Raw genomic sequence first — 26423 nt, 5'->3', positions numbered from 1 at the left:
TGTATTCTGGTCCTGGAACTGAGCCTGGTAAAACCAGCTTCCTCTGCCCAGTTTTTCATTAACCTCTTTATCTAAAACTTTATTCCCTTCCTTATCCTGCACCTGTTGCCCTCAGGATTGAAAAGTATCCAAGGAAAGGGGGGATTGGAACCCAGAAGCACCCTACAGGGGTCTCCCAGGTGAAAAAGCCTCTCCGTGTTCTCCTTCTTGTTTGTAGAAAAAGGCTTTGGTCTTTTGATACCCTTCCTGAGTTCCACAGGGAAGGCACAGGCAATTACTGATAAAGGAACACAGAACCAGGAAGAGCAGTTAAAGAGAAATTAGGACTATCGTTCATTGATAAAACAGCCCTAGAGCCTCCTCAAGACGTATACATAATAATCTGACACCCATCTTTGAGTAGTTCTGTGGGAACTGAGACCCTCATCCCGGGGAGGATGGTGGCTACAAGCTGAGCACAAGCGCCTGAAACCCACACTGTCTGGAACCAGAAGGTTGAAGATTAAGAAACCTGAAACCTGCCCTATTACCTCATCTCCAACCAATCAGAATACAGCCGCTGTGGTCCTGGCTCAGTCCTGCAGTCAGCCTTGTACTTTCCCTCACCACAACCCCCTGTCAGGAAATTGACTCTGCCTCCTGGAGGGTGGTTGTTCAGTCGCTCAGTGGTGTCCGACTCTTTGCAATCCCATAGACCACCACGCAGTGTGGAGGGTGAGCAGCCCGGAGTTCAATCTGGTCATAGACCCGGCTCCTGTCTGACCTTAGCGTGAGACCCAGTTATTTTACCTCTAGAATGGACCGCACCTCCCCAGCCCACCTCAGCAGGGTTGACTAAGTGATTAAAGAGTTAATCCCACTAAGGGATTCTAAGTAGAAAGATGGGAGACTCCTGTAAGTTAATGATCACTCAAGAAAGCAGGTGTGCTTAGCAACACACCCATGCAACAAAAGCACGAGACATGCCCGCAAACAATAAAACAATGGTGGCATGAGCCCCACATCTGGCCCAGTGAGCCCAGTAAGTTAGTGACCCCTAGGACATGCTCTCTGCACAGATGAAAAATAATATTGTTTGTGGACCTAGATTAACCATGCAGGGACAAGAAAACTCCCCTGCTTAACCTGGAGGAGGAACTAATAATGAAAATGATGTCTACTCAAGAAAGACAAAGAAGGTCTTATCCCCCTCCCCACTTTTCCTTTGATTATCAAACTGTAGCCCAGTATGTCCTCAGCATATGGCATTTCGTGCCCGCCTGCTTAAAAGCCTCACACATGTCCTATTCTGGTAAATCACTTGTCTACCACCTTGCTTTTACTGAATTCTCCACACTGAGACATAAAGGACTATGGTACCAAAGCTCTTTGGAGCCCCCGTGAAATGACACTTTCAGTTCTGGAAGCCAAGTTGAGGACTGTTGCTACTGGCCCCAGTCCCGCCTCGGGGGTTCACCTGGTCAGGAGGGTAGAGCACATCTCCTTCACCTCCTCGGACGTGGTTCTTCTTTGTCCACTCAGGGATTAGACTGCATGCCCCTGTGAGCTTTTCTGAAGGCATGTCCAGTGTGTGTTTTCCAACACCACACAGTAACCCAGTTTTGGCACTACCTGCAGGTAGCTGGGATCCCACGTTAGGGGCTCAGTCCCACAGGACTGCAACATTAGACAGCAACCCCAAGGCCAGGTCGTCATCTGTGCTGCTCACCTTGTTGTTCAGTCACTCAGTCATGTCTTTGTGACTTTGTGATCCCATGGACTGCATCACGCCAGGCCTCCCTGTCTCCCAGAGTTTGCTCAGACTCATGTCCATTGAGTCAATGATGCCATCCAACCATCTCATGCTCTATTGCCCTCTTCTTCTCCTGCCCTCAGTGTTTCCCAGCATCGGGGTCTTTTCCAGTGAATCAGTTCTTCGAATCAGGTGACTGAAGTATTAGAGCTTCAGCATCAGTCTTTCCAATGAATATTCAGGGTTGATTTTCTTTAGAATTGATTGGTTTGATCTCCTTGCTGTCCAAGGGACTCTTTCCCAGCACCACAGTTTGAAAGCTGCTACTGACTGTAAATCAGAGGTTTCCACAAGCTCCTCCTTGGGTTTGATTAATATGCTAGAGAGACTGACAGAACTGAGGAAGACATTTTACTTACGAGAACATCAGTTCATGTAAAAAGACATAACTCAGGAGCAGCAAGAGGAAGAGATGCACAGGGCAAGTGTATGGGGAGGGAACGGAGTTTCCACTTTCCCCACATCTCCATGAGTTCACCAACCCAGAAGCTCTCCAAACCTCATCTTTCCATGTATTTAATAGAGGCATCGTTATGTACGCACAAGTTGATGAAATCACTGGTCATTGGTGATTTCTTTTTTTTTTTTTTAATGGCCATACCTTGCTGCACATGGGACCTTCATTCCCCAAACAGGGAATGAACTAGCCTAGCGTCCACTGCACTGGAAGGCAGAGTTTTAACCACTGGACCACCAGGGACCCCACTGGTGACTGAACTCCATCTCCAGCCCCCTCCCCTCCCAGGAGGCTTGGGGATGGACCTGACCATTCCCACCTTCCGGTCACCCAGTTTGTTCCCCTGGCTCACAACCTTAGGCTGGTTACCTAGGGGCTTCCCCAGAATCACATCATTAACATAACAAGAGACACCTGCATCTCTTTCCTCACTAGGGAAATTTCAAGGGTTTTAGGAGCTCTGCTGGGAGCTGGGACAGAGGCCAAAAATATATTTATTATCACAATATCTCAGGATGGACCTATGACATTACAACTGGGGGCATTTTATGCTAAGTGGTCCCTGGGAATGACCTTGGCAATTGGTGTGATTTCCTGGCAAGATAAGAAACTTTAGGGACAGTTTCTGAGGCTTGAAGGAAAGGTTTTCAAGAAGAAGAGCCGGTGTTACAAGTTGTGTAAAAACCTGGGGGTGGGAATTTACAAAAGGATGATTCCAGCGTCTGTTTTTTGTCAGTACTTCCAACTATCACTGATTGGTATAGTTTGAAAAGGGCAAAGTATTATCACCCTTTGGAATGCATTTAATTTTTAAATTGGACACAATTCAGTTTCTAACACAAACCATGGATTAATGTCTTCTATATATATATTTGTGTTCAGCTGTGTCCGACTCCTTGCGATCCGGTACACTACGCCTCACCAGGCTTCTCTATCCATGGAATTTTCCAAGCCAGAATACTGGAGTGCATTGCCATTTCCTACTCCAGGGGATCTTCCCAACCCAGGGATTGAAACCACAACTCCTGTATTTCCTGCAAAGACAGGCTGATTCTTTACCACTAGTGCCATCCGGAAGCCCCTGGAGAATGGGCCCTTCGGAATGAGGCCCATCAAAATCCTGAAAAGGCCTCTGATGCTTCAGTCTTAAGTTTATGTAAATGTTGCATTTACTATACAACCACTGCTTGTTTCCATATTTAAAAATTGTCTCAAAGTAATTGTCATCTGGTAAACTTGACACTTCAAGAAAATGTACTGCGTTTTGGTCTATTTATTCAAAGTCCCCCCTCCCCATTCTACACACACACACACACACACACACACACACACACACTCCTAGGGTATGAATTCTCTAAGAAGCATCATGGGAGGAATAGAAGATGATAATACTTGGGGTCTGGTTGTAGAAGACTTTAAAGTGTGAAAGTGAGTCGCTCAGTCATGTCCAACTCTTTGTGACCCCATGGATTGTATATGTATAGTTTCCCAGACCAGAATACTGGAGTGGGTAGCCTTTCCCCTTCTTCAGGGGATCTTCCCATCCCAGGGATCGAACCCAGGTCTTCCACATAGAAGGTGGTTTCTTTACCAGCTGAGCCACCAGGGAAGCCCAGAAAACTTTAAACAGCAAGTTAACAAGTTTAGACTTTATCTTATAAGCCATTTATACATCACTGAAATGCTTTTTTAACAGAGGAGTGAACTGCAAAAGCAGTGTCTTGGAAATAATAAGCCAGCAGCAGGGTGAAGAATAGCTTGGAAGGGAAAGAGACCAGAAGCAAGCAAACAAGTTATGCAATAAACCAGACAATGCAATAGAGACTTGTACCTCAAGAATGGCAATAAGAATGGAGGGTAGGGACTTCCCTGGCAGCCTAGTGCTTTAAGACTTCACCTTCCAATGCATGGGGTGTAAGTTGAATCCCTGGTCAAGGAACCAAGATCCCACATGCCTCCGGGTCAAAAAACCAAAACATAAAACAGAAGCAATGTTGTAACACATTCAACATTCTCCTACTTAAACCCCTGTTTAAACCCCTAGTTTAACTCCTGTTAAACCCCTAGTTAAACCCCTGTGGCTTCCTGTTTTCTCCACAGCTCTGGCCCAGGCTCCGCAGCACAGCAGTCAATGACCCCTCAGTGGCCCCCACTTCTGAGTCTTTCAGTCCCTCCCCATCAGCCTTTGTTCAAACTGAGCTGGCCGTGGAGGGTCAGGCTCACTTGGCTAGTTCTGAAACAGCAGGGAAGGGGACTGTGAGACTCTATTTGTGTTTTGTAAATAGGTTCATTTGTACCACTTTCTTACATTCCACATATAAGTGATGTCACATGATATGTGTCTTTCTCTGATTTGCCTCACTCAGTATGACAGTCTCTAGTACATCCACGTCGCTGCTTGTTCTTCTTCAGTCATTCAGTTGTGTCTGACTCTTCGAGACCCCACGGACTGCAGCATGCCAGGCTTCCCTATCCATCACCAGCTCCTGGAGCTTGCTCAAAGTCAAGTCCGTCGAGTCGGTGATTGCCATCCTTGTCCCCTGCCGTCCCCTTCTCCTGCCTTCAATGTTTCCCAACATCAGGGTCTTTTCCAATGAGTCAGCTCTTCCCATCAGGTGGCCAAAGTATTGGAGCTTTTCAGCAGGCTGCTAATGGGCATTATTTCATTCTTTTTATGCCGACTCACTCTTTTAGATCATGGACTCCTCCAGAGCGGGGAGTCAGCTTGGCACCACCAGTGCCCAGAGCAGAGTTTGGCACCCGGTGGGCACTCCCCCTGGAAGAGTGCATGAGTCCTAGATGGCGCTGAGGTTGCGCCTGCAGATAGGGAGCTGACTGCTGCCCTCTCCTGGCAACAAGAGGCATTGTCCAGACCACAGACTCCTTCCCTCCCATCCTCTACCAAAAAAAAAAAGGAAAGGGAGGCAGTGCCTAAAGACAAAGAAAGCTCCAGTCACTCTTTCTCACTCTTAAATACCTGTGAATTAAGAATATGGGCAGAAAGTGGATTCATGGACTGGGTGCTGAGGATGGTTGGGAAGTGACAGCCAAAATGTACGAAATTTCTTTACAGGGTAATGAAGATGTTGTAAAATGAACTGTAGGAACCTCCCTGGTGGTCCAGTGGTTAAGACACCACACTTCCAATGCAGGGGACCCGGGGAGCTGGGTTTGATCTCTGGTTGGGGAACTAAGATCCCACAAACCTCAAGACCAAATAAATACATAAATAAAATGGATTAGAGTGGCGATTGCACAACTCTGTGAATATATTAAAAGACCATGAATTGTACACATTTTTTCCATGAAGTGTAGCTTACAGGATTTTAATTTCCTGAGTGAGTGAGTGAAGTTGCTCAGTCGTGTCCGACTCTTTGCAACCCCATGGACTGTAGCCTACCAGGCTCCTCAGTCAATTGGATTTTCCAGGCAAGAATACTGGAGTGGGCTGCCATTTCCTTCTCCTGACCAGAGATCAAACCCAGATCCTCCACAGCGAACATACAGAGTCCTTACTACTGGACCTGCAGGGAACTCTCTGAATTGTACACTTTAAATGGATGAGTTATATGGTGTCTGAATTCTATCTCAGTAAGGCTGTTACCAAAAAGAAATCAACTGAATGTTTGTATAACAACTTGAATGAACTTAATCCCCCTGAGCTATACACCAAAAAATGGTTAAAATGTCAATTATAGGTTATGTATATTTTATCACAATTAAATAAAAAGAAAGTAAGTGCATTCTATATACTGTCAATAAACACACAGAAAATAAACTTTTGGAAAGAGCATTTATAACAGCACCCAAACCAAAAACTACCTAGGAATAAATATAATAAAAGTGCGTAAGACCTCTACACTGAAAAATATAAAATATAAAGCATTGCTGAAAAAAATGAAAGAATCCCAATAAAATGGAAGAATAGATCATGTTTATAGGCAGAAAGGAGTGTCCCTGGTGGCTCAGCTGGTAAAGAATCCGCCCGCAATGCAAAAGACTTGGGTTTGATCCCTGGGTTGGCAAGATCCCCTGGAGAAGAGAATGGCTACCCACTCCAGTATCCTTGCCTGGAGAACCCCATGGACAGAGGAGCCTGGTGGGCCACAGTCCATGGAGTCACAAAGATTCAGACACGACTGAGCGACTCACATTTTCACTTTCTTTCATGGACTGAAAGGCTCCATAATTTGAGATGTCAAATCTCCCTAATTTGATGTGTAAATTCAATGGAGTCCTAATCAGAATCTTAGATTTTTTGAAAGACATTGACAAGGTGGTTCTAAAATGTGTATGTAAAATCAAAGAACCTAGAAGAGTAAAAGCAATCTTGACACAGAAGGGTAAAACTGGATGTCAAAACTCATTTTAAAGCTATAGCAACCAAGATGCTAAGGCATTGGCACAAGAATTATTAACAGACTGATGGGATAAGAGTCCACAACAGACATAAATATATGGTCACCAGCAACAGATGACCAAAGAACCACCACAGTTCAGAGGGGAAGCGACAGTCTTTCAATAAATGGTGTGGGGTTAATTGTACATTCATAGGGAAAAAATAAACCTCATTTCTACCTCACTCCATTTGTAAAATTTAATCAGATATGGATCATAGACCTAAATGTGAAAAAGCAAAAAAAGCAAAAAAAGCTTCCATTCTAAAAAAGCAAAAACAAAATAGAGACAAATCTTCATGACCAAGGAATAAACAAAGATTTTTTTTAAACAAGACACACATGAAAAATCACTAGCCCAGGATTGATAAGGAAGAAATGGAACTCTGTATTCACAGATGACATGGTCATCTATGTAGAAAATTTTAAAAATTTTGAAAAATTAGTGGAACTAATTAGGGATTATAGCAAGGTTGCAAGATACAGGTTTATAGACAAAAGTCAGTTGCTTTTCTTTATACTGACAATGAACTATAGGAATTTGAAATTCAAAGCATGATACCCCTCTGATTGTACCACTCTGATGAGAGGATGTTGATAATGGGGAGGAGGTCTGTGTATGTATGAGGGCCAGGAGTGTATGAGAAACCTTCTTGCTTTCTGCTCAGTTTTGCTTTGAACCTGACTGCTCCAAAAAAATAAAATCTACTAAGGAAAATCACTAACTGTTAAAAAAATACGTTAATAAATTGAATTCCATTAAAATTAAAATGCTCATCAAAATACCATTATGTGAACAAAAAGAATATGAAAAAGAACATATATATGTATATAACTGAGTCACTCTGTTCTATAGCAGTATTTAACATTGTAAATCAACTATACTTCAATTTAAAAAGACATAAAATAAATACCATTATGTGAGTGAAAAGGCATGCCACAGACCAGAAGATTATTGCAATGTATCTTGCCTATAATATATAAAGAAATCCCACAAATTGATAACAAAAAAACAGACAACATAATTTTTTAAATATGCCCAAAAATCTGAAAGGTACTTCACAAATGAGGCTACATCCAGACAGCCAATAAGTATATGAAAATGCCTTCCACTTCATTAACCATCAAGGAATACAGATTACACCACACTGCATCCCCCAGATGGACTAAAATCAAAAGCACTGACAGGGCCTCCCCAGTGGTTCAGTGGTTAGGACTCTGCGCTTCCACTTCAGGGGGCCTGGGTTTGACCCCAGGGGAACCAAGATCCCACATGCCACAGCGCAGCCAAAAAAGAAAGTAGTGACAATACCATGTTTTGGTGAGAGTGTCCAGCAACTAGAACTCTCATACCCTCTTGGTGGAAGTGTAACTTGATACCCTGATTCTGGGAAATTGGCAGTATCTGCTCAAGCTAAATATAAGAGAAACCCCATGACCCAGCAGTTCCATCTCTTGGTTATATACCAAACTGAAATGAGCATTTATGTCCACCAAAAGTCATGTACAAGAATGTGCATAGAAGCTTTATTCATAATACCCCAAACCTGGAAACAACCCCAGTATCATCAATAAGGAAACTGTGGTAGATTCAATACAGTCGAGTATCACACAGCAGGCAAAGGTAACTGACTACTTCTACACGCACAACCGTGGATGAATTTCACAGACGTCATGTGCAATGAAAGGAACTGGTCAAAAAAGTACATACTGTTTGATTCCTTCTGAGTGATGTTCAAAAACAGACAAAACTAATCTATCAGGAGAAGTCAGAATAGCAGTTACTTTTAGAGACAGTTACTGTTGGGAGAGGCTATGCAAATGTCTGTTGGGGTGCCCAGATGTTGGGGTACCTTGATCTGGTTGTCAAGTGGGTACACACATATGTAAAATTTTATCCAGCTATATATTAATTTATTAATGTTATATCTTTCAATTTTTTTTTACTAAAGTATAATTGATTTACCATGTTGTGTTAGCTTCAGGTGTACAACAAAGTGATTCAATTAGACATGTACATATATATATATACACACATATATATATTCTTTTTCAGATAGTTTTCCTTTATAATGAGATACTGATTATAGTTCCTGTGCTATACAGTAGGTTCTTTTTGGTTATCTATTTTATATACAGTAGTGTATCATGTTAATCTCAAACTCTTATTCTCCCCTCCTTCCCCTTTAGTAACCATTAAGTTTGTTTTCTACGTCTGTGGGTTTATTTTTATTTTGTAGATAAATTCATCTGTATCATTTTCTTATATTCTACATATAAGTGATATGATACCATATCCATCTTTCTCTGTCTGATTTACTTCACTTAGTATGATAATCTCTAGGTCTATACATGTTATTGTAACTGGCATTATTTCATTCATGATGTTCTATAACTTTAAAATGTTAACAAATATATTACTGCCCATTTTTCCAAGCTCTTTCTCAAGCCCTGGGTGTTTGTGACGGCTTCCCAGAGCACTGTGACCCTCACAGGCCGGGCCGCCCTGCGCTCTGGAAGCAGAGCCACGAGGGTCAGTTCTTCCTTTGCGCTCCCTCCTGATATCTGTGCCTCGAGGGCCTTGACAGCATCACAGACAACGTGCCTGCATCACAGACAAAGTGCCCGCAGGCCCTATTGCTGATAAGCGCCCTCACAGGTGCTCAGTAAATCGCTCTCGTCATAGAAATGAGTTCGCTATGTTGCATAAACCTGGGTCTTACCAAAATCGCGGTTAAAGCGTCAGGTCACATGCCCACACGGGGCGGAGGAGGGCAGAAGCGGGGAGGGATAGAAGAGGAGCGGTGAAAGCCCAGAGCAGTGTAGAAAAGAGCTGACCCTGACATTATCACAATGACACAGGTACAATCAAAAACAGAAGTACAAAGACTACTGTGGAAAAGCAGGCCTGGGTGCTGAGAACCTGGCGCCGCACTCTCCCCGTGGGTCGGGAAGGGGTCCTACTTCGGGACGGGTGACCGGGTCACTGGAGTCCTCCGAGCACCCGCCTAGCGGGAGCGGGTCTCGCTAGCCACCTCGCTGGGGCGGGGCCTTGGGGGGGCCACTGCCCTTCGGAAATTGTCCCCTTCCTCAGTCGTACTAAGCCCTGTCACGTGCTAGGCAGCCACGGCCACCAGAAGGCACGGAGGCCGGAGCGCACCCAAGGAGGGGACCCATCCCGACCCCTCTGAGACGCGCCGGCGCAGGCTCCGCTGGAGCTGATGAGACCAAGCTCCCTCCCTCTGTCCCTGGGTCCCTGCAATGGGAAATCCAGGGCGGCTACCCGAACGGTCTGGGTCTGAGCCCAGTGATCCCAGGCGGCCTGCACACTCAGTTCAGCACCTGCCCTCGGAACAAATCGGGGGACAACTGGAAGGGCTGTCACCGAGGGAAAGTGCAACGATGCCCTGAGTTCAGTGCCCAGTGCGCTGTCGCCAGCTCTCAGCTCCAGGGCCCTAAGGTCGCCTGTGGCTCCAAGCCTATGGGCCCAGCCGCTCACCCTGTGCCTGGAGGCCTCTGGACTCACTCTATAAATAGCTTTGCACCAACTGGCCACGGATAGGTAATACAGACGGCAAGCCTTAAGTGGGTGCAAACTGAAACAGAATAGTTGGGACTTCGCCACTGATCAGTGAAGCCCCTGAGGAACCCAGAGCCCCATGCAGAAAGACAGCCCTTCCCCCTCCGCCCTCTACCTGGGATCCCTGAGAACTCCCACCCCACCCCACCCCCAGCTAGGGGCGCCCAGAAACCCAGGAGGAAAAAAGCTGAGGGCGTCAACCCAAGGACATGCCCAAGAATAGTGCCCCTGGAGGAGGCTGGCTTGGGGAGGAAAGCTGCTGAACAACACACCTGCAGGGCCTGTGGGAAGAGATGAACTCCGAGGTGCTTCTGAGTACACGTTTTGGCTCCATGCTGAAAGGATAAATAGTAAAGTCAATATTTGACTAGAGCTGACTGTGACCGATACAGATGGACTTTTGGGATACAAGAGTAAATCTGAGCTTTCATACAAGTTTTTTTTGTTGTTGTTATTATTATTACAATTTAAACGTTTAAAAATATTAGCAGACCAGTTACAGAAGTTTGATGTGATAACAAAGGAACAATAATTTCTTAATTTCTCAGTAGTAAGAGCTGCTGGCTTGCTCCTGTGTTCACTGCAGAGCACCTTTATGACGGTAAATACATTCACTCTCCACCGAGGCCAGTGCAGGGCTGGGCTTCTTCCAAAAGGGAATCCTAGTCCCAGTTGTGCTCATTAGATCGGATGCCCTGGACCCACACGTGATCCTTGATCACAGGTTTGGGGAGGGTGGAAATGAGGCATTTGGTTAATGGACACTCCCATGAATGAGGCCAAAGCCAAATTTCAGTTCATCCACAAAGGAGGAAGGATGAAGACAGGCTACTTTTTATTGCCCCAACGAGCAAAACAAAACAAAATGTATTTATCTTAAGCACGAAATTAGATTTTATCTTTTAAAAGAAGGAAAATACTCCTTTCTTTCAGTAGGACAGGCACCAAATATCCCATCTGCTTTCCCCAGAGGAGATCAGAAGCCCAAGGAAATATTAAGATCAAGTCTTTATTTCACGGGGTGCCCAGACTTGTTGGAATGACAAAGTATCAAAGCTAGTGTATTAGATAGTCATGTTCATCACTGATTGCAAAAGAGAAAAAAGTACAGATGTTATTTATAATAGCATCAGGAAGAAGCACTATTCTGGAAACCATGGATCAAACCCGTTTAGACCAGTCAATGGCTCTCAATTGGAAGACCGGAGACTTCGGGGTTTCAGATCTATATGCCAGCATTCAACAGCCTGAAGAAGTGAAACATGGCACACACACACTCATTACCACTCATCTGTTTGCTATGTGCCATGCACTGCATTAAGTATGTCACACGTGATAATTTATTATTTAATGCTCAAAGAAAACCCCTATGACATAGACAGTATTATGATTCCCATCTATCCCAGAGATGAGGAAAACTTGCCTGGTGACCCGGGGTGTGTTCAGTGATGAAGCTTCAAGCGTCCACTGTGTGCAGACCCCACAAGTGTATGCAGTGCTCAGTTGTGTCTGACTCTTTGTGACCCCACGAACTGTAGCCCGCCAGGCTCCTTTGTCCACGGGGTTCTCCCAGGAAGAATACTGGAGTGGGTTGCCATTTCCTCCTTCAGCGGATCTTCCCAACCCAGAGATCCAAGCCATCTCTCTCACATCTCCTACATCGCAGGTGGATTCTCACCCATAAGCCACTGGGGAAGCCCGCATAGCAGTCTGCTATTATTCAAATGCATGAAAATGGAGCTATAATCTCTTAAATAAGTAAATATTTTATGAAATTTCAGTAGCTGTTTTGGTTAGTAGTATAATTTGTGTTTTCTCAGTCAACAGACACCAGAAGTAGCAAGAAATTATGAACATCCTTAACATTTTTGGTACTACAGTTTTTTTTTACACCAGTCATATCGGTGATGTTCTAATTCTTAGGTTGGGACTGTGGTATATTCCCAAGGTCCACTATGTTGGTATGTTACATAACATGTATATGTATACACATATGCTCATCTCACATTTTCTTGAACGATTCAAGTACTATTTTTTTTTTTAATGTTTAAGAGCATTAGCAGTCAAAAAAGTTCCTTTTTAAAGAACCTTTAAAAACAAAGGATTTAGGGAATTTCCTGCTGGTCCAGTGGTTAAGACTCCTTGCTTCCACTGTCACAGGTTCAATCCCTGGTCAGGAGGAACTAAGATCCCACACTCCAAGCAACATGGCCAAAATAATAATAACTAAATAAAAACTAAACATTTAAAAACAAGGGATCTTTATGTCTGAGGGATGGGCCTGGCATTTGGGAGGTGCATCATGTGAGTTCCCAGAGGGCTCATTCTGACAACAATGAGCCAAACAACAACAATAATAACAAAACTAACCAGAGCACCTAAAGAGTAAGGTGGGGAGTGGGGAAAGGAAAAAGCGTGCTCTCTTCCTCCAGCAAAAGCGGGGAGTTTCAGAAGGATTTTGAATGACTGACTGGTACTACTGAAAATAATCATGTTGTTAAACACCTTTAAGGGAAATGCTGACTTAAAAGGGCTGAGGGTTTTAAAAAAAAAAAAAGGTGGGGGGTGGCTGGGAAACAGATGAGGGAGAGGGAAAGAAAATCTTGGGAATTTCTTGGTGATCAAGTAGTTAGGACTCTGCCCTTTCACTGACAAGGGTATGGGTTCCATCCCTAGCATGAAAAGAAAGGAAAACAGATTGAAAAAGAAACAAACTGATCTGTGCTCTTTCTACATTGAGTATGTGTAAGTTTTACAATCCGAAGACTACAATGTAAATAAAATGGAAAATAATTCTAGAAACAGAAAAAAAATATGGGGGGGGGGATCCTAGAACCCTAGAACTGTCTCTCCTCACCCCTTCCACCTCCCGGCCCCCAACCACTCATTGACTGAAAGAGCAGGGCGCTTCCTCCCTGGAAACCTTTCCCTCTGACCCTTCCCCGTCCACGAGGTTTTCCCCTCTCTTACAGACCTCTGTATCTATCCCCGTCTCACTAGAGCACTCATCCCATCAGAACCATGAGCATGACTTACTAACCAACCGTGTGAAGGTGGGCACTGGGCTAGATACCCGGCACACATTCCTTCTTTGTAACCATCACAACTACCCTCGGTGACAGGTGTTCCTAGCCCTGTTAACCTGCCCCAAGTCGGTTAGTATGTTGGGGACCCAGCTCCTTGCTTACTCTCTAGAAAGAGCACGTGCTCTTTCTACTGTAAGTACGTATGCAAAGGCGGTCATATCTTCCGTGCTCAAGTAAAACGTCCTGACAGACTAGAAGATACCTACAACTGTTTACTGCCAGTAAAGAAATAGATGCTTTTAGAAAAGTATTACTGGACCGGAACTTTTCTATACTAATTTGTTCAGCCAGATAATACCCAGTGGCCCCAGCTTCAAAAGAAACCAGTACACACACGAGAGTGACCGCACACAGGTGCAGGAGCCAACAAGAAGATAACTGCCAAGGCGGCAAGCCAGCACCCTACCCTCCGCCCGGCTCCTGCGACTTTGGAGGGCCACCGCTCCTTCTAACCCTCCTGAGAACAGCGGTAAAAAAGCAGCAGATTGAACCTCTATCAAGTCAACACCCCCAAGTCCGCTGAAGGCCAGTCACCGAATGAACAACGTCTCAGTCGAGGCTAAATACATTTGCTGTAAATTGCTGGAAGAAATTATTTTATTTCTCCTGCATTCCTTCCCAGCCAATTCCAACAGAAAAGGCTACAATGAATTCCCTGGTTATAATACTGAAATTTCATCCGAAAACAGCCCTTCTAGTTTTCTACCTATATAGGACAGTCTTCATAGTACAGTGGCAAGCACTGAGCAAGGGCTCCAAAACAAACAAAAACCTTATTTCTACTGGCATACAAATTCCTGCAGCCAATAATTATTTGATAACACGCACCAGACACTAAACTGGGCTTAAGTGCTAAGGAAGAGCAGGACCCTCCAAACACAGATCTTTTTGTCCAAAGGCTATTGTTTCGGTAACTATGGCGCTTCCTAGTCGCCACGGGAAGTCCATGAGCACCCGGGAACCCAGTATTAAGAAAATATTCCTTCTCATGGGCCTTCAGTAAGATGCAGTGGCTCTCCTCGCGAGTTGAACCCATTCTATGTGTTCAGCTGTATTATTGTCGGGGAAGGCCCCTTTAATACGCGGGCCATTTCTTGCAAACGGGCAGCTTGCAGCGTTTCGCCGGGCCCTGGGCGCACGCTGGCCTCTCTCCAGGTAAACCCAGACGCCTCCCCGGCCCTGCGCGCCCAGGTAACGCTCCCCTCGCTCTGCGTTCCGGACGCTCGCCCAGGCAGGCGGGGAGGCCGGCAGCCCGCGGCTCGGGTCGTGGAGACGCACGCGCGGCGCCCACGTTCGGCAGCGCGGCGTCGGATACTGCGGGGGTATCGAGAAGGATCTGGAAGAATCCAGCTAGACCGGGGGGACGGGAAGGGGAGGCCGGGAGAGTGAGCGGCAGGGGAGGGGGCTGGCTCTCGAGTCCCAGGGTCTCGGGGCCGGGGCGGGGCCAGGCGGCCGGCGGGAGGAACAAACCAGAAACCACCTTCCGCAGGAGCGCCCTGAGCGATAGAGCCTGAACCCGCTCGGCCGCCGCGCCTCTAGAAAGTTCTCCCCCCACGTCCCTCGCGGCCGCCCGGCTCCTCCCAGCCCCTCCCTCCGAGGCGGTGGGACCAATCGCTCCCCCGGCCGCCCACGACCCCACCTCCTCCTCCCGCCCGCGCCAGCGCCCGCGCCGGAGCAGAGAGGTGCGCGAGCCCCGACCCGCCGCCCGCACCGCCGCGCACACCCCGGCGCCCGCTGCCCGAGAAACGGCGTGATGACCGCCGAGGAGACGAAGGCGGCCGAGAGCGGAGCGCAGTCGGCGCCGCTGCCCCTCGAAGGGGTGGACATCAGCCCCAAGCAGGATGAGGGGGTGCTTAAGGTAAGGGGCAGGGGGCGCCCCGGGGCGGCGGCGGCTAAGGGGGGCGGGCACCGGGAGCCCCCCAGCCTCTGGCTGGGGCTTGGACGGCCGCCTTTGCAGCCTCCCGGCCGGCAGTTGAGCAGGCCGTGCAGCCGTGGCCGGGCGCATCGCTTTCCTGGCCAGGCCGCCGGTTCAGGGCGGGAGGGCGGCCACACGCTCGGAAGGGGAACATCTGGGCTGAGGCTCCCCAGGCCCGGGAAGGGTCCCGGAGCGCAGCGCCTGCTCTGGCTGCGGCATGCGCCAGGAGGGGCGCGGCGGGGGGCGGACGCGCTCGCGCGGGGGACCCGGCGGCGTGCACCGCCCCGCTGCGATCTGCGACCCGCGACGGGCTCCTTCCCGGCCGCCGCCGCCGCTGCCGCCAGGGAGCAACCCCCCCCCACCCAACCCCGGCCGCCTGCGCCTCCGGGGTGCGGAGCTCGCCGACCCTGGCAGTTAAACATTAGCCAGGACGCGAACAGGGTCCCGGGAGTTATTGCCTGACCCGCGCGGGCCTTTGTGCGAGTTGGCGCGCGGTCCCGGCGCCCTCCGCCCTCTGGTCACCCCTTTCCTAAAGGCTGGGACCCGGCTAGGTCACCCGCTCGGCCATGCTGTCCCCGCCCCCCCCCCCCCGGTGCATGCCGGGACCTGTAGTTCACCCGCCCCCCCCCCCCCGCTCCTCCGCCTCCGCGCGCCCGCACCCCACCCCACCCCCGGACCGGGGCCTTCCTGAGCGCGGGGTGCGGGTCTCGGAGGAGGTGCTTTGGTTGGGCGCCCTAAACCGTGTTACGGCCGGAGGAGCCAGGGGAGGGGTCTGGGAGCCAGGCAGCAGGGCGTCTTGACCCGGGTCAGGACAACCGGCCGCGGTTCGGAGCGGGTTCTGCGCTGTCCAGGATGGCGAAATCCTAGGCCGGCTTCGTTCGTATCCTCACCCAACGTTTCTGCTCCTCCTGGCTTTCCGCAGCTCAGCCCACGTGTGCGTGTGGCCAGGGCGGGTTGAAGACCTCGGGGAGCTTCTTAGCCGTTTCAGAAACGCACCTGGCTGCTCTCCGAGTGTGCACGCGGGCTTCCAGGGAGACCCATTTCCCCTTTTCATTCTCCACGCCTTCCCTTTCACTTTTCTGTTTATTCGAGTCCATGTCCATTGCATAGTGGGAGCTTCCCTTAGAGGGTAACTTGCACACTTAACCAGGTAGCCCACCTTTTTATAAACGCGAAAGAAGAGAAGCAGGTTCTCCTAAACTCTGGGCAGTATTCTAGCCCTGACTTCAAAGACTGCAGTCGCCTACCAGTCAGGAACACTCAAGTCCCAAGTCAGAGCCTAGGGCCTGCTCAAGGGCCGTGGCTCACTTGTAAGCTGTTGATTGCTCTTACCTCTCCTGAACTTTCTGGTTTCCCTCTTTTCTTTCTAAACCAGACCTGATTGGATGACTGGCGTTAGGAAGAATGAGGAAATGTAGCGTAAATACTTTCCCCTTTGCTCCAGTGTTCTACTGGTTTAGTTCTGTAACTGCTCCGATAGGGTTTATCATCACTACTTTACAAATATGGTCAGTTTAGAGAGTTAAAGTGACTTCTGTAAGATTGTAACAGCAAAAATGATCTCAGGTGTTTTGTCTCCAGTGTTTCAAACCAAGTCATGTCATTGTCCAAGAAAGGGAGGTCAGTTTAATGCTAGCCAAACCTCACAGCAGAGTCATTTGATGATGAGTTTGTTGAGTTACTTACAAGGAGGCAGAAGAGACCGCTTACATTCTGGCCAGAGGCGTGCGGACAGGTGCGGTTCCTCTCTATGTCCGTCCCCAGGGACTCACCGTCTCCCCTTCCCTGCCTTCCAGGTCATCAAGCGAGAGGGCACGGGCACGGAGACGCCCATGATTGGGGACCGAGTCTTCGTCCACTACACAGGCTGGCTGCTTGATGGCACCAAGTTCGATTCCAGCCTGGACCGCAAGGACAGGTTCTCCTTCGACCTGGGGAAAGGTGGGCATGGTTAGCAGGCTCTTAGGACGGGGTGTGCGCGCTGTCACAAACAAACTGAATTCTCAGAAGCTTAAACAGGGAATGGTTTATTACAGTTCTTTATTTATGTCCACTGTCCTGAAACTCTATTGATTTTTTAATCTCTCATTGCCTTGATCACGTCCGCAAACCTTGCTTCCTTTTCCGGGGTGGACTGCTTTGTTTTCTTGAACCTCTTTGTTTCAGAGTTGAGTGATTTTTCTTTTTTTTTTTTGAGAGGTCTGAGACCTGATAACATTTATTGCAACCAGATTTTCTACCTTCCTGGTCCTATTTCTAAAGAGGACCCAGCTTCCCTTTGGGCATGGGACAGTAAGTCTCTCAGGCCACTGTTTGAACCCGGAGGGAGATTCCTGCCAAAGAGGACCTGTTTCTTTTCTGTACCTACAGGGGAGGTCATCAAGGCTTGGGATGTTGCTGTAGCAACCATGAAGGTGGGTGAAGTGTGCCACATCACCTGCAAGCCGGAGTACGCCTATGGCTCAGCGGGCAGCCCCCCGAAGATCCCTCCCAACGCCACGCTTGTGTTTGAGGTGAGTGTCCAGCCACAGAGGGCCAGGCAGAGAGCCAACCTTATCTCAGCCCAGCGTCTGGCCGCCCTCCAGCCCTTCCTGCTGCCTGGAGACAGTGTAGCTAAGGCTGAGGGCCTGCCCTCAGGGGAGGGAAGACATGCAGTGCGCATCACCCACTGCTACTGCCAGAGAGCCCTCGGTGGGCAGGTTTCAGGTGGGGGGAGGTGACCGCAAGCCCCTCTTTCAGACTTGAAGCAGCGGGGTGAGAGCTTAAGTCCTGTTCATCTCAAGAGGGGTGCTCAGAGGGAGGCGGACCAAAACGAAGGAATCAGGAGATCACAGGCTCCACACAGTCATGACTGACAGTGGCGAACATTGGTGCCCTAGAGATAAGATGCGGGCAGAGATGCTTCTCTTGTGGGTCGAGGCGAGGGGCAAGCCTTTCTGAGAAGGTGGAACTTCACTGTGTTAAGACTCAAAAATGAAACCAAATAAACAAAAAGACTCAAAAATGGTTGAGCCCTACGCAGTGGAGGCTCGGAGAACGTTGGGAAGACTGGTGAGAGGTGTTGGGTCATTTCTAGCGCCTGTCAGACGGAGCTTGTCTGGCCGGTGAACTAGGACTGTCTGGAACGTGTGCTTGTTCTGCCGAGCAGTCAGTAAGGAGGCTGATACCAAGGTTGAGACCAGGGCCGCTCCTGGGAGCTTAGCTGCTTGGTCCACTCCTGGTGTGGCTGCCTGTGCAGTCCGACCTGCTCTGGCCCTTACTAGGGACTCGTGTGAGTGAGAGGGGAGCGTGGATCCTTGGACCTTGTCCCACAGGTGGAGTTGTTCGAGTTCAAGGGTGAGGACCTGACAGAAGAGGAAGACGGCGGGATCATCAGGAGAATACGGACACGGGGGGAGGGCTATGCCAAGCCTAACGATGGCGCCATCGTGGAGGGTGAGGCTGCACAATTCGGGATTCCCACTCGGGTTCCACTGTGCAGGGCCTGGGTGGCTTTGGGTGGGTCCATACCTTTCTCTGATCCGGCTTTCTTATCTGTAAAGTGAGGGATTGAACCATATTCTCTTAACATCCCTCCATCTGAGAATGCAGAAGGGCAGCTGGGGAGTAGGAAGGGACAGGGCGATGGGGCGGGGGGTGGCTGAAGGTGGCTGGTGTGTGTCCCTCAATCACCAGCCCACTGAAACCCAGTGCATTGTCTGTCTGCTATGCCAGTTGCACTGGAAGGGTACTTCAAGGACCAGATGTTTGACCAGCGGGAGCTCCGCTTTGAGGTCGGCGAGGGGGAGAGCATGGATCTGCCCTGTGGGCTAGAGAAAGCCATCCAGCGCATGGAAAAAGGAGAACATTCCATTGTGTATCTCAAGCCCAGGTGAGGCCAGCTCTGGCCCAGGTGTGGGCAGTCTGTAGAGCAGGTGGGCGAATTGAGGTCAGATCTCCTAGCCCAGGTGAGTTGTAGAGCCTGCCTGTATTGTGTAGCCAGCTGTATCCCTCCCCTGCCAGTGGTCACTATGCGCTGGGCACCCCGCACAGTCAGGACCTCTCTTGTAGTCAGGAGTGTGGCCACAATCACCCACGTCTTTTTTGAATCAAAACCTCATCTCTTCAGTTACGGCTGCGGCAGATTGCCTTTTCCAGCCCAAGGTTTTCGTCTCCTGTTAATTGACTCAGTCATTACTGATGTTTGTTGAAACATACCTACTATGTGCCAGACACAGTGTGGAAAGGTCCTGGGTGTTCAGAGACATTGTTCCCACCTTCTAATGGCTCTCTGCTCAGGAAGATAATCGTGCTGGTGTGTAATGTGAGTTACTAGAACAGTGTATAAGATGCTAACTAAGAGCCCAACTAACTGTGAAGAAGCAGCATCAGGGAAGATTTTGCCAAGCAAGGAAGTTTGCACCAAGACCAAAGGGATGGAGGGCACTTTGCAGGAAGCAGGAAGCTGTTTAAGCGTGAAGCAAGTTAAGAAATGACCTGGTGTTTTCTTGCCCCCACAGCTATGCTTTTGGCAGCGCTGGGAAGGAGAAGTTCCAGATCCCACCAAATGCTGAGCTGAAGTATGAAATACATCTCAAGAGTTTTGAGAAGGTGAGTTTGTTCAGGGTCTTCCCTGCCCCACCTTGGACATAACTCCTTGGGGTGGCTGACAGCTTGTTTTTCTCCTTTGGGGTATGGCAGGCCAAGGAGTCCTGGGAGATGAGTTCAGAGGAGAAGCTGGAGCAGAGCACCATAGTGAAGGAGCGAGGCACTGTGTACTTCAAGGTGAGCCCACAGCGAGGTCCTCGGGCTCTCCCAGGGCGGGCTCTGCCACAACAGTGGGCTTTCTGCCAGGAAGCAGACAGGCTGGTACCTGCAGCTGTCACCAAGTGGATCTGAGCTGGCCTGGGGGGGGGGGGGGTCATGACTCTCGCGGCCCTGGGTCACTGGTGCCCACGGGCTGTGACAGCCTGGGCCCACCGAGCCTGCCCCTTGTAGGAGGGCAGGTACAAGCAAGCTGTGCTGCAGTACAAGAAGATCGTGTCCTGGCTGGAATACGAGTCTAGCTTCTCTGATGAGGACGCACAGAAGGCGCAGGCCCTTCGGCTGGCCTCCCACCTCAACCTGGCCATGTGTCATCTGAAGCTCCAAGCTTTCTCCGCTGCCATTGAGAACTGTAACAAGGTGAGGCTCCTAAGGAGGGTGAGGGCGGTGTGCCCAGGCAGGGCTGGGTGAGCTACCGGTGTGCCTGAAACTTGGCCTTGGGACTAGGGCAGGGGTGGCAGGATGGAGCTGTGGGGCTCGGAAGTGGAGGCCCAGAGGCAGCAGTGTGGGAAGCAAGAGGTTTTTTGGCTTAGTTAAGGTCGAGGACGAGGGCACAGAGGCGAGTGGAGGCACTGGTTGGAGCAACCAGTTCAGCACTTCTCCTGGCCCTCTGCCTCTCCCTCCTGTGTACCCGCTTTATTCTGAAGGAGGATGGGCTTCCCTGGAGGTCCAGTGGTTAGGACTCGGAGTTTCTATCACAAGGGGCATGGGTTTGATCCCTGGTAGGGGAACTAAGCCATGAGCCGCATGGTTCTCCTGCCCCCAAAGAGAGAAGAGTGTGTTAACGTCCCAGGTGGTTTTCATCTGAAGGCCCGTCTTCCTGTGTGCCTCCTGGACTAAATGAGGTGCCTTCTAGACTTGGGTCCTTTCCATGTGGTGCCCGAGACTTGTTCATATGGGGTGGGGTCCCATCTCACCGGCAGTGACTTGGGAAGATCTGAGACTTTGTTGCTGCTGCCTCTGTGTGTCTTAGGCCCTGGAACTAGACAGCAACAACGAGAAAGGCCTCTTCCGCCGGGGAGAGGCCCACCTGGCAGTGAATGACTTTGATTTGGCACGGGCTGACTTCCAGAAGGTTCTGCAGCTCTACCCCAGCAACAAGGCGGCCAAGGCCCAGCTGGTCGTGTGCCAGCAGCGCATCCGCAAGCAGCTTGAGAAGGAGAAGAAGCTCTACGCCAACATGTTTGAGAGGCTGGCCGAGGAGGAGAGCAAGGTGAGGATGGGCAGGGTGGACGGGAGGAGGAGGCATCACCTGGCCCCGTGCCAGTTTGTGTGTGTCCCTGCTCAGGCCCTGGGGGATGGGAGCTGGATGTTCTGGTGAGCTGCCTGGCCGGGATTCTCTGTGCCCATTAGTAAAACACAGGTTTAAGAACCTGAGGTTTAAACAGGTGATGCAATCACATGGTTCGATTCGAACTGCACAGAGAGCATGTCGTAAAAAGCCTGCAGGACAGGCTGTGCTCCCGCGTGGCGCTGCTCCTGCTTCTGCCTTGTGCTTTCTGGATGTCACGCCTGAAGCTCATTTTACATCAGTGTGCAAAAGAGCTTTCTCGTTCTCAGGCTCACATAGTATTTCACTGAGTGGGCGTATCGTATCTTATTTACCCTGTTTCCTGCTTCTCAGTCTCTCAGTGTTCTAAACCTGCACTAACAGAAATATAATGCAAACCACATTTCTAATTTTAAATTCCTAGTAGCTGTGTTTAAAAACAAAATAGGTGAAGTTAATTTTAATATTTAATCAACCCAAGATATCTAAATATTTTAACCCATAGCGCTTTTAAATTGTGTTCTTTTCCCCTGACTGAGGCTTCAAAATCCAATGTGCATTTAAACCGGTTTGAACTAGCTATATTTGAAGTGTTGAGTGCCCTGCTATGGACACGTTCAGTTTTCCATAGTATTGCAATAAATGATGTGAGTCCCTGATCCTGTACATGCATGCACAGGTGTGTCTTTGGTCTCTGTAATTCTGTTGGAAGTTAGTGTGTACTATTTTTTACATCGGGTGCATGTTTTGGGTACAGACTTTGTGGTGTCAGTGTGCAGGGCGATCACTTGGGTGCAGGCAGGAGAGGGGACCTGGAATGACAGTCACCTTTCTCATCAGGGGCGAGGGACAAATGAGGACTGGTGTTGACGCCCCGCCCCTCTTCCCTTCTCACAGGCCAAGGCTGCAGTGGCTGCAGGAGACCAGCCAGCTGACACAGAGATGAGGGATGAGCCGAAGACCGAGGTGGCTGGGGGCCAGCCTCAGGTGGAGGCGGAAGCATAGCCTTGCCCCAGCCCTGTTCCCATGGCTGCCTGCCCGCCCCCCGACCCTACTCCACCCTGTTAGTTTTGTACAAACTGAAGAATTTTGAGTGAATTAGACCTTTATTTTTCTATCTGGTTGGATGGTGGCTTTGGGGGAAGGGAGAGGAGCAGACTGGGGGATTGAGGTGGGTGGGCTCATTTTAGGTGGTGTCACCCCCTCCCGCCTTCCCCCATTCCACGTGAATGAATGTCCCTCCACACGCACACTCATCAGAATGTTAATTTATTTTGCTTCCTGTTTGCTGTGTCCGTTTCTCAGACAGAAGGGGCGAGTGGTAGGGATGTGAGGTCCGACAAGAAGGCAGGGTGGACAGGGAGACTCCTCCTGGGCAGCCACTTCCCCTCCTCCCTCCTCCCGGTCCGTTTCCAAACACGCGGCCTCCACGTGGGTGCTAGGGGCATGGGAAAACCACTGCTGTGCCCGTTACCTCCGCTCCCTTCCTGCTCAGCCCAGGTGTCGCGGCTGATGCTGTCTTCTGGTGTCATGTGACCACCCTCGTACCCCCTCCCGTCAGTGTCCCTTCTCAGCCAGGTCGCGTCCCCACCCCCTCAGCCTCTTCTCTGCACGTTGCTGAAGGTCCAGGCTTGCCTCAAGTTCCGTGCTTGAGCAATAAAGTGGAAACACTAAAAACCTGGGTGTTGGGCAGCCCTTTCTCTGTTCGGCCTAAGGGTGGGTGTGGGCAGCTGCACTGTGGGGGCAGAGCTAAGGGAGCCGCCCACGTTGTACCCAGCCCCACCTGCAGTGCAGCAGACTTGGTGCAGCGGTCCAGTAGGACCTGCTCCGCACGGACTACAGCAGGGCCTGCGCTGAAGGCCTGGCCAGCGGTTCCCCACACCCCTCCCTGCAGCAGCCTGGCAGGTTTCAGTAGCTCTGGTTTTTCCTAACTGCTTCGGGAAATACACAAACATCTAAACTTCTGGGACCAAACTACTGAGTTTGCTTTGAGGTTAGATGTATCGGCTTCTGCCTAAGCGATTCAGTAGAGTTCAAGCTTTCTTGGCTTCCTTACAGAGTGAAACCCCTGGTGTCAGCAACACCTGTCACCTTGTACACAAGGGAACAGGGAGGGACAGTCATGAAGCCTGATAGAACCGACAGCCACTCGGGCCCACGCTGCAGCTTGTTGCTTGGCCTCAATGGGGAAGAGTTTGTGCTGCTTTCTAGCCGTGCTTTGACCCGTGGCTTCTGCAGCATTCCAGGGCCCTGGGAGAAGCCAAGGGACACAAGTGAGGCATCACACATCTTGTCCAGATGCTCCCGACTACAGGCCAGAGCCTGTGTGCCTTTCTGCTCCTGTGTGGGCTGTCCAGTCCCTGCACCGTGATACAGGTAACCCGCCCACCACCTATACAGTTCCTTCGAGGAGGACTTTTCTCCATCCTTTGTCACAGTGCAGGATTCACTTCTGTGTGGAAAGGTTCACCAAGCCATAGAGCGCTGCTGCTGCTGGAGCCAGAAAGAAAATTCGCCTGTTCTCCCAGTGCCTCTGCTTGCTCTCTGCTGGGGTCACAGCAATGCTCTGGGCTTAGGGTTTGTGTTCTGGTCTCACAGCCCATGATATAGCTAACCCTCAGTAAGCACTTCTGATGTAAACCCAGCCCTAAACCAAGAGCCTCACACAGATTAACTTGGATCCTTGAAACCATCCCACAGAAAGAGGCATTGCCCCACACTACAGGTGAGGAAACCAAGGTTCAGAACTTGAATGGGAAGGTCTGCCTGGAATGTGAGATGACCTCTTAACCAAATCCAGAGTGGCCTGAGGTTCATGAAACCTTGGGCAAGTTGAGCCTCTGCTCATCTGCAAAAATGGAGATGGAAAAAAGAAACATGTGAGGGTCCTTCCACCTCTGGGTGCTTCCGTAGGAATTCTAAGAATTTGAAACATAACTGGAAAAAACTGCACTCATGTAGAACCCTGGAACTGGACAAGTTCTGGTCAATGTAACATTAAAACTGTCTTCTGAGGATGTTTTACCAAAGCGTTCAGAAGCCTTTAAGGTTAAAGATAAATGCACCTCCTACTCCATTCTGCTCTGGGTCAGCTATGAGTGCGTCTGCCAGGCAGCTGCACCCTCCACACCAATGCCTCAATTTTTCCATGCACAGAGAATGTGGAGTAGACAGAACCAGTAGCAACCAGGCCTGAGCAGTTCCTGCAGAGTTAAAGTGGTCTCTGGAAAATTTTAAACAGGGTTTATCTTGTTCTAGTGCTGGTCTGAACGTCACGTTCTATAGATTTTATCTCCTGAGTATCTGCAGTCCTGGTTCCAGCAACCTCCTTCCAGCATTGCCATGGGCCCCCCACCCACCTCTGGTCCATGAAAGGCACCCCAGTGTTCCCTTGAGCGCCAGGGACCCTGCATGGCAGATCAGATCTCTACAGGCTTCAGCCCTGACCGCCTTCCCAGCCCATCTGGGCTGCAGGTCGCCCCGCAGGCTGGGGCCAACCTGCCCTCCCAGCGGTGGTACGCTCGACTCCCCTCCACACCAGTCTGCGTGAGAGGCTCAACTGTGTCCACTGTTTCAGTTGGAGAAAGAACAGATGAAAGACATTTTTGGCAGGACTAGTAACAAGGAGTCCCCTTTCAGGAAACTATTACTATTGCTTGAAAATCAAGAATTACATAGTGGAACCTTCTGTCTTAAAGACCAGCCTCCCCCGTCCCTGACCACCGGTGCTGGCAAAGTTGCTTCAGTTGTGTCCGACTCCGTGAGCCTATGGACTCTAGTCTGCCAGGCTCCCTGGGATTCTCCAGGCAAGAATACTAGAGTGGATTGTCATGCCCGCCTCCATGGGATCTTCCTGACCCAGGGATTGAACCCATGTCTCTTACATCTCCTGCCTTGGCAGGCAGGTTCTTTACCACTAGCGCCACCAGGGAAGCCTGACCACCAGAGCCCTCCTCAAAGCCAGGTAAACCTCAGGTGGAAATGGCAGTGGGCTCAGGGCAGTGCTGAGAAAAGCCAACGTTAACAGTGAGAAGACTTCCCTGTTCTTTTTCTGGAAATCGTTATGCTGGCTTTACCGCCCCAGTTCCCCAGCTGCTTGCCAACCTCCAATAACGTAGATGCACCAACAATCCTTAATTCTGAAATGTAACAAAACCTTATTTAGCATGTAATGAACAACACTAAATACACCACTTTGGGAGGCAAACAGAATGTGAAAGATTTACAAAGTGGTTCTAAGGAGGAATGACCAAGAAAAATCAAGGCCTTTATGAACTCTGAGAGTTCCCTGACTAGAGGTGAGGACCAGTCACACCTGTCCCCCCATCCAAGACAGGTTCCTTGAGATCTCCAGTCTCCAGTTCCATGGTGAGAAGTGCCTCACACAGAACATGGTTCTGTTTTTTTTGTTTGTTTTTTAGGTGAAATTCACATAGTTTTACCCATTCAAAGGGAACAATTCCATGGCACTTAGTCCAATTACAATGTTGCAAGACCACCTCATCCAGCTCTAAAATGTGTTCACCATCCTTTGCTTTAAGCCCATTTCCTTGCATTTGGCCTTCAGTGACAAGAACTACTCTTCATCCTTCAGTTAACAGGCAATAGAGTCTTGAACAGAGAGCAGCCCAGACAGGTTCTGAGAGCAAAGCCTTCCTGAGCTGGGGGTCCTAATAGGGCCAGACCTGTGGGGGGGGGGGGGGGGGGGCGGGAACTGAGCAACCACCTCTCAGAGCAGGACTGCCTGCACTGTTGTTCTGCCTAATCTCTAAGTCAAGTCAAGTCCGAGGGACAGGTTTCTGTGCATCAAGGCCGCTAGAACCCTCTGTGTGCTAAGGCGCATCACGAGTCAGACTGGTGGAGTCTCACACAGCCCACTGGAAGCTTGGCCGTGCCCTCGGGATGGTGCGCAGCTCTGGGTCTCACATACAGGAAGAGATTTCTTGAAAGGTCCTCTCTCTTACTGAGCATCCTAGGTCCACACCCTGAACAGGACAACCCATGTCTACTCGGGGAGAAAGAAGTGGACAAACAATCTCCCTGGAAGTGCTTCCCGCTTAACACACCTCCCCTTGCCCTGCTGTTAGCAGGTTTCTACTGAGGCTATTGTTTGGCTATTGTAG

The 26423-nt window shown here is 49.7% G+C and overlaps 2 protein-coding genes across 3 annotated transcripts in view; one reads left to right on the top strand and one right to left on the bottom strand.

The window, feature by feature from the left end:
* DDX11 (DEAD/H-box helicase 11) overlaps window positions 1-14638 on the bottom strand; it is a 46039-nt gene extending 31401 nt beyond the window's left edge. For both annotated transcript variants that reach the window (XM_070453183.1, XM_020894857.2), the window contains exon 1: window positions 10499-14638. In XM_070453183.1, the coding sequence (XP_070309284.1) occupies window positions 10499-10560 (62 nt within the window). In that variant the 5' untranslated portion in view covers window positions 10561-14638. The remainder of the gene's footprint in view (window positions 1-10498) is intronic.
* A 332-nt stretch (window positions 14639-14970) lies between these two features.
* FKBP4 (FKBP prolyl isomerase 4) lies at window positions 14971-22977 on the top strand. The gene is made up of 10 exons (XM_020894855.2): window positions 14971-15170; window positions 17024-17168; window positions 17598-17740; window positions 18542-18662; window positions 18942-19098; window positions 19727-19817; window positions 19908-19991; window positions 20205-20390; window positions 21004-21243; window positions 22198-22977. The coding sequence occupies exons 1-10, from the start codon at window positions 15066-15068 to the stop codon at window positions 22303-22305; spliced, it is 1380 nt and encodes a 459-aa protein (XP_020750514.1). The 5' UTR covers window positions 14971-15065; the 3' UTR covers window positions 22306-22977.
* Window positions 22978-26423: the final 3446 nt, after the last annotated feature.

Source organism: Odocoileus virginianus, chromosome 23 (genome assembly GCF_023699985.2).
Source record: "Odocoileus virginianus isolate 20LAN1187 ecotype Illinois chromosome 23, Ovbor_1.2, whole genome shotgun sequence".
Classification (NCBI taxonomy): Eukaryota; Metazoa; Chordata; class Mammalia; order Artiodactyla; family Cervidae; genus Odocoileus; species Odocoileus virginianus.
This window is presented reverse-complemented; position numbering and strand designations above follow the sequence as displayed.

Bases quoted from the DNA above. Each gene is read 5' to 3' on its own strand.
- FKBP4 (XM_020894855.2), top strand. From the start codon at position 15,066: ATGACCGCCGAGGAGACGAAGGCGGCCGAGAGCGGAGCGCAGTCGGCG. The intron at 17,741-18,541 runs GTGAGTGTCCAG...CTTGTCCCACAG, and splicing joins ACGCCACGCTTGTGTTTGAG to GTGGAGTTGTTCGAGTTCAA. The intron at 21,244-22,197 runs GTGAGGATGGGC...CCCTTCTCACAG, and splicing joins TGGCCGAGGAGGAGAGCAAG to GCCAAGGCTGCAGTGGCTGC.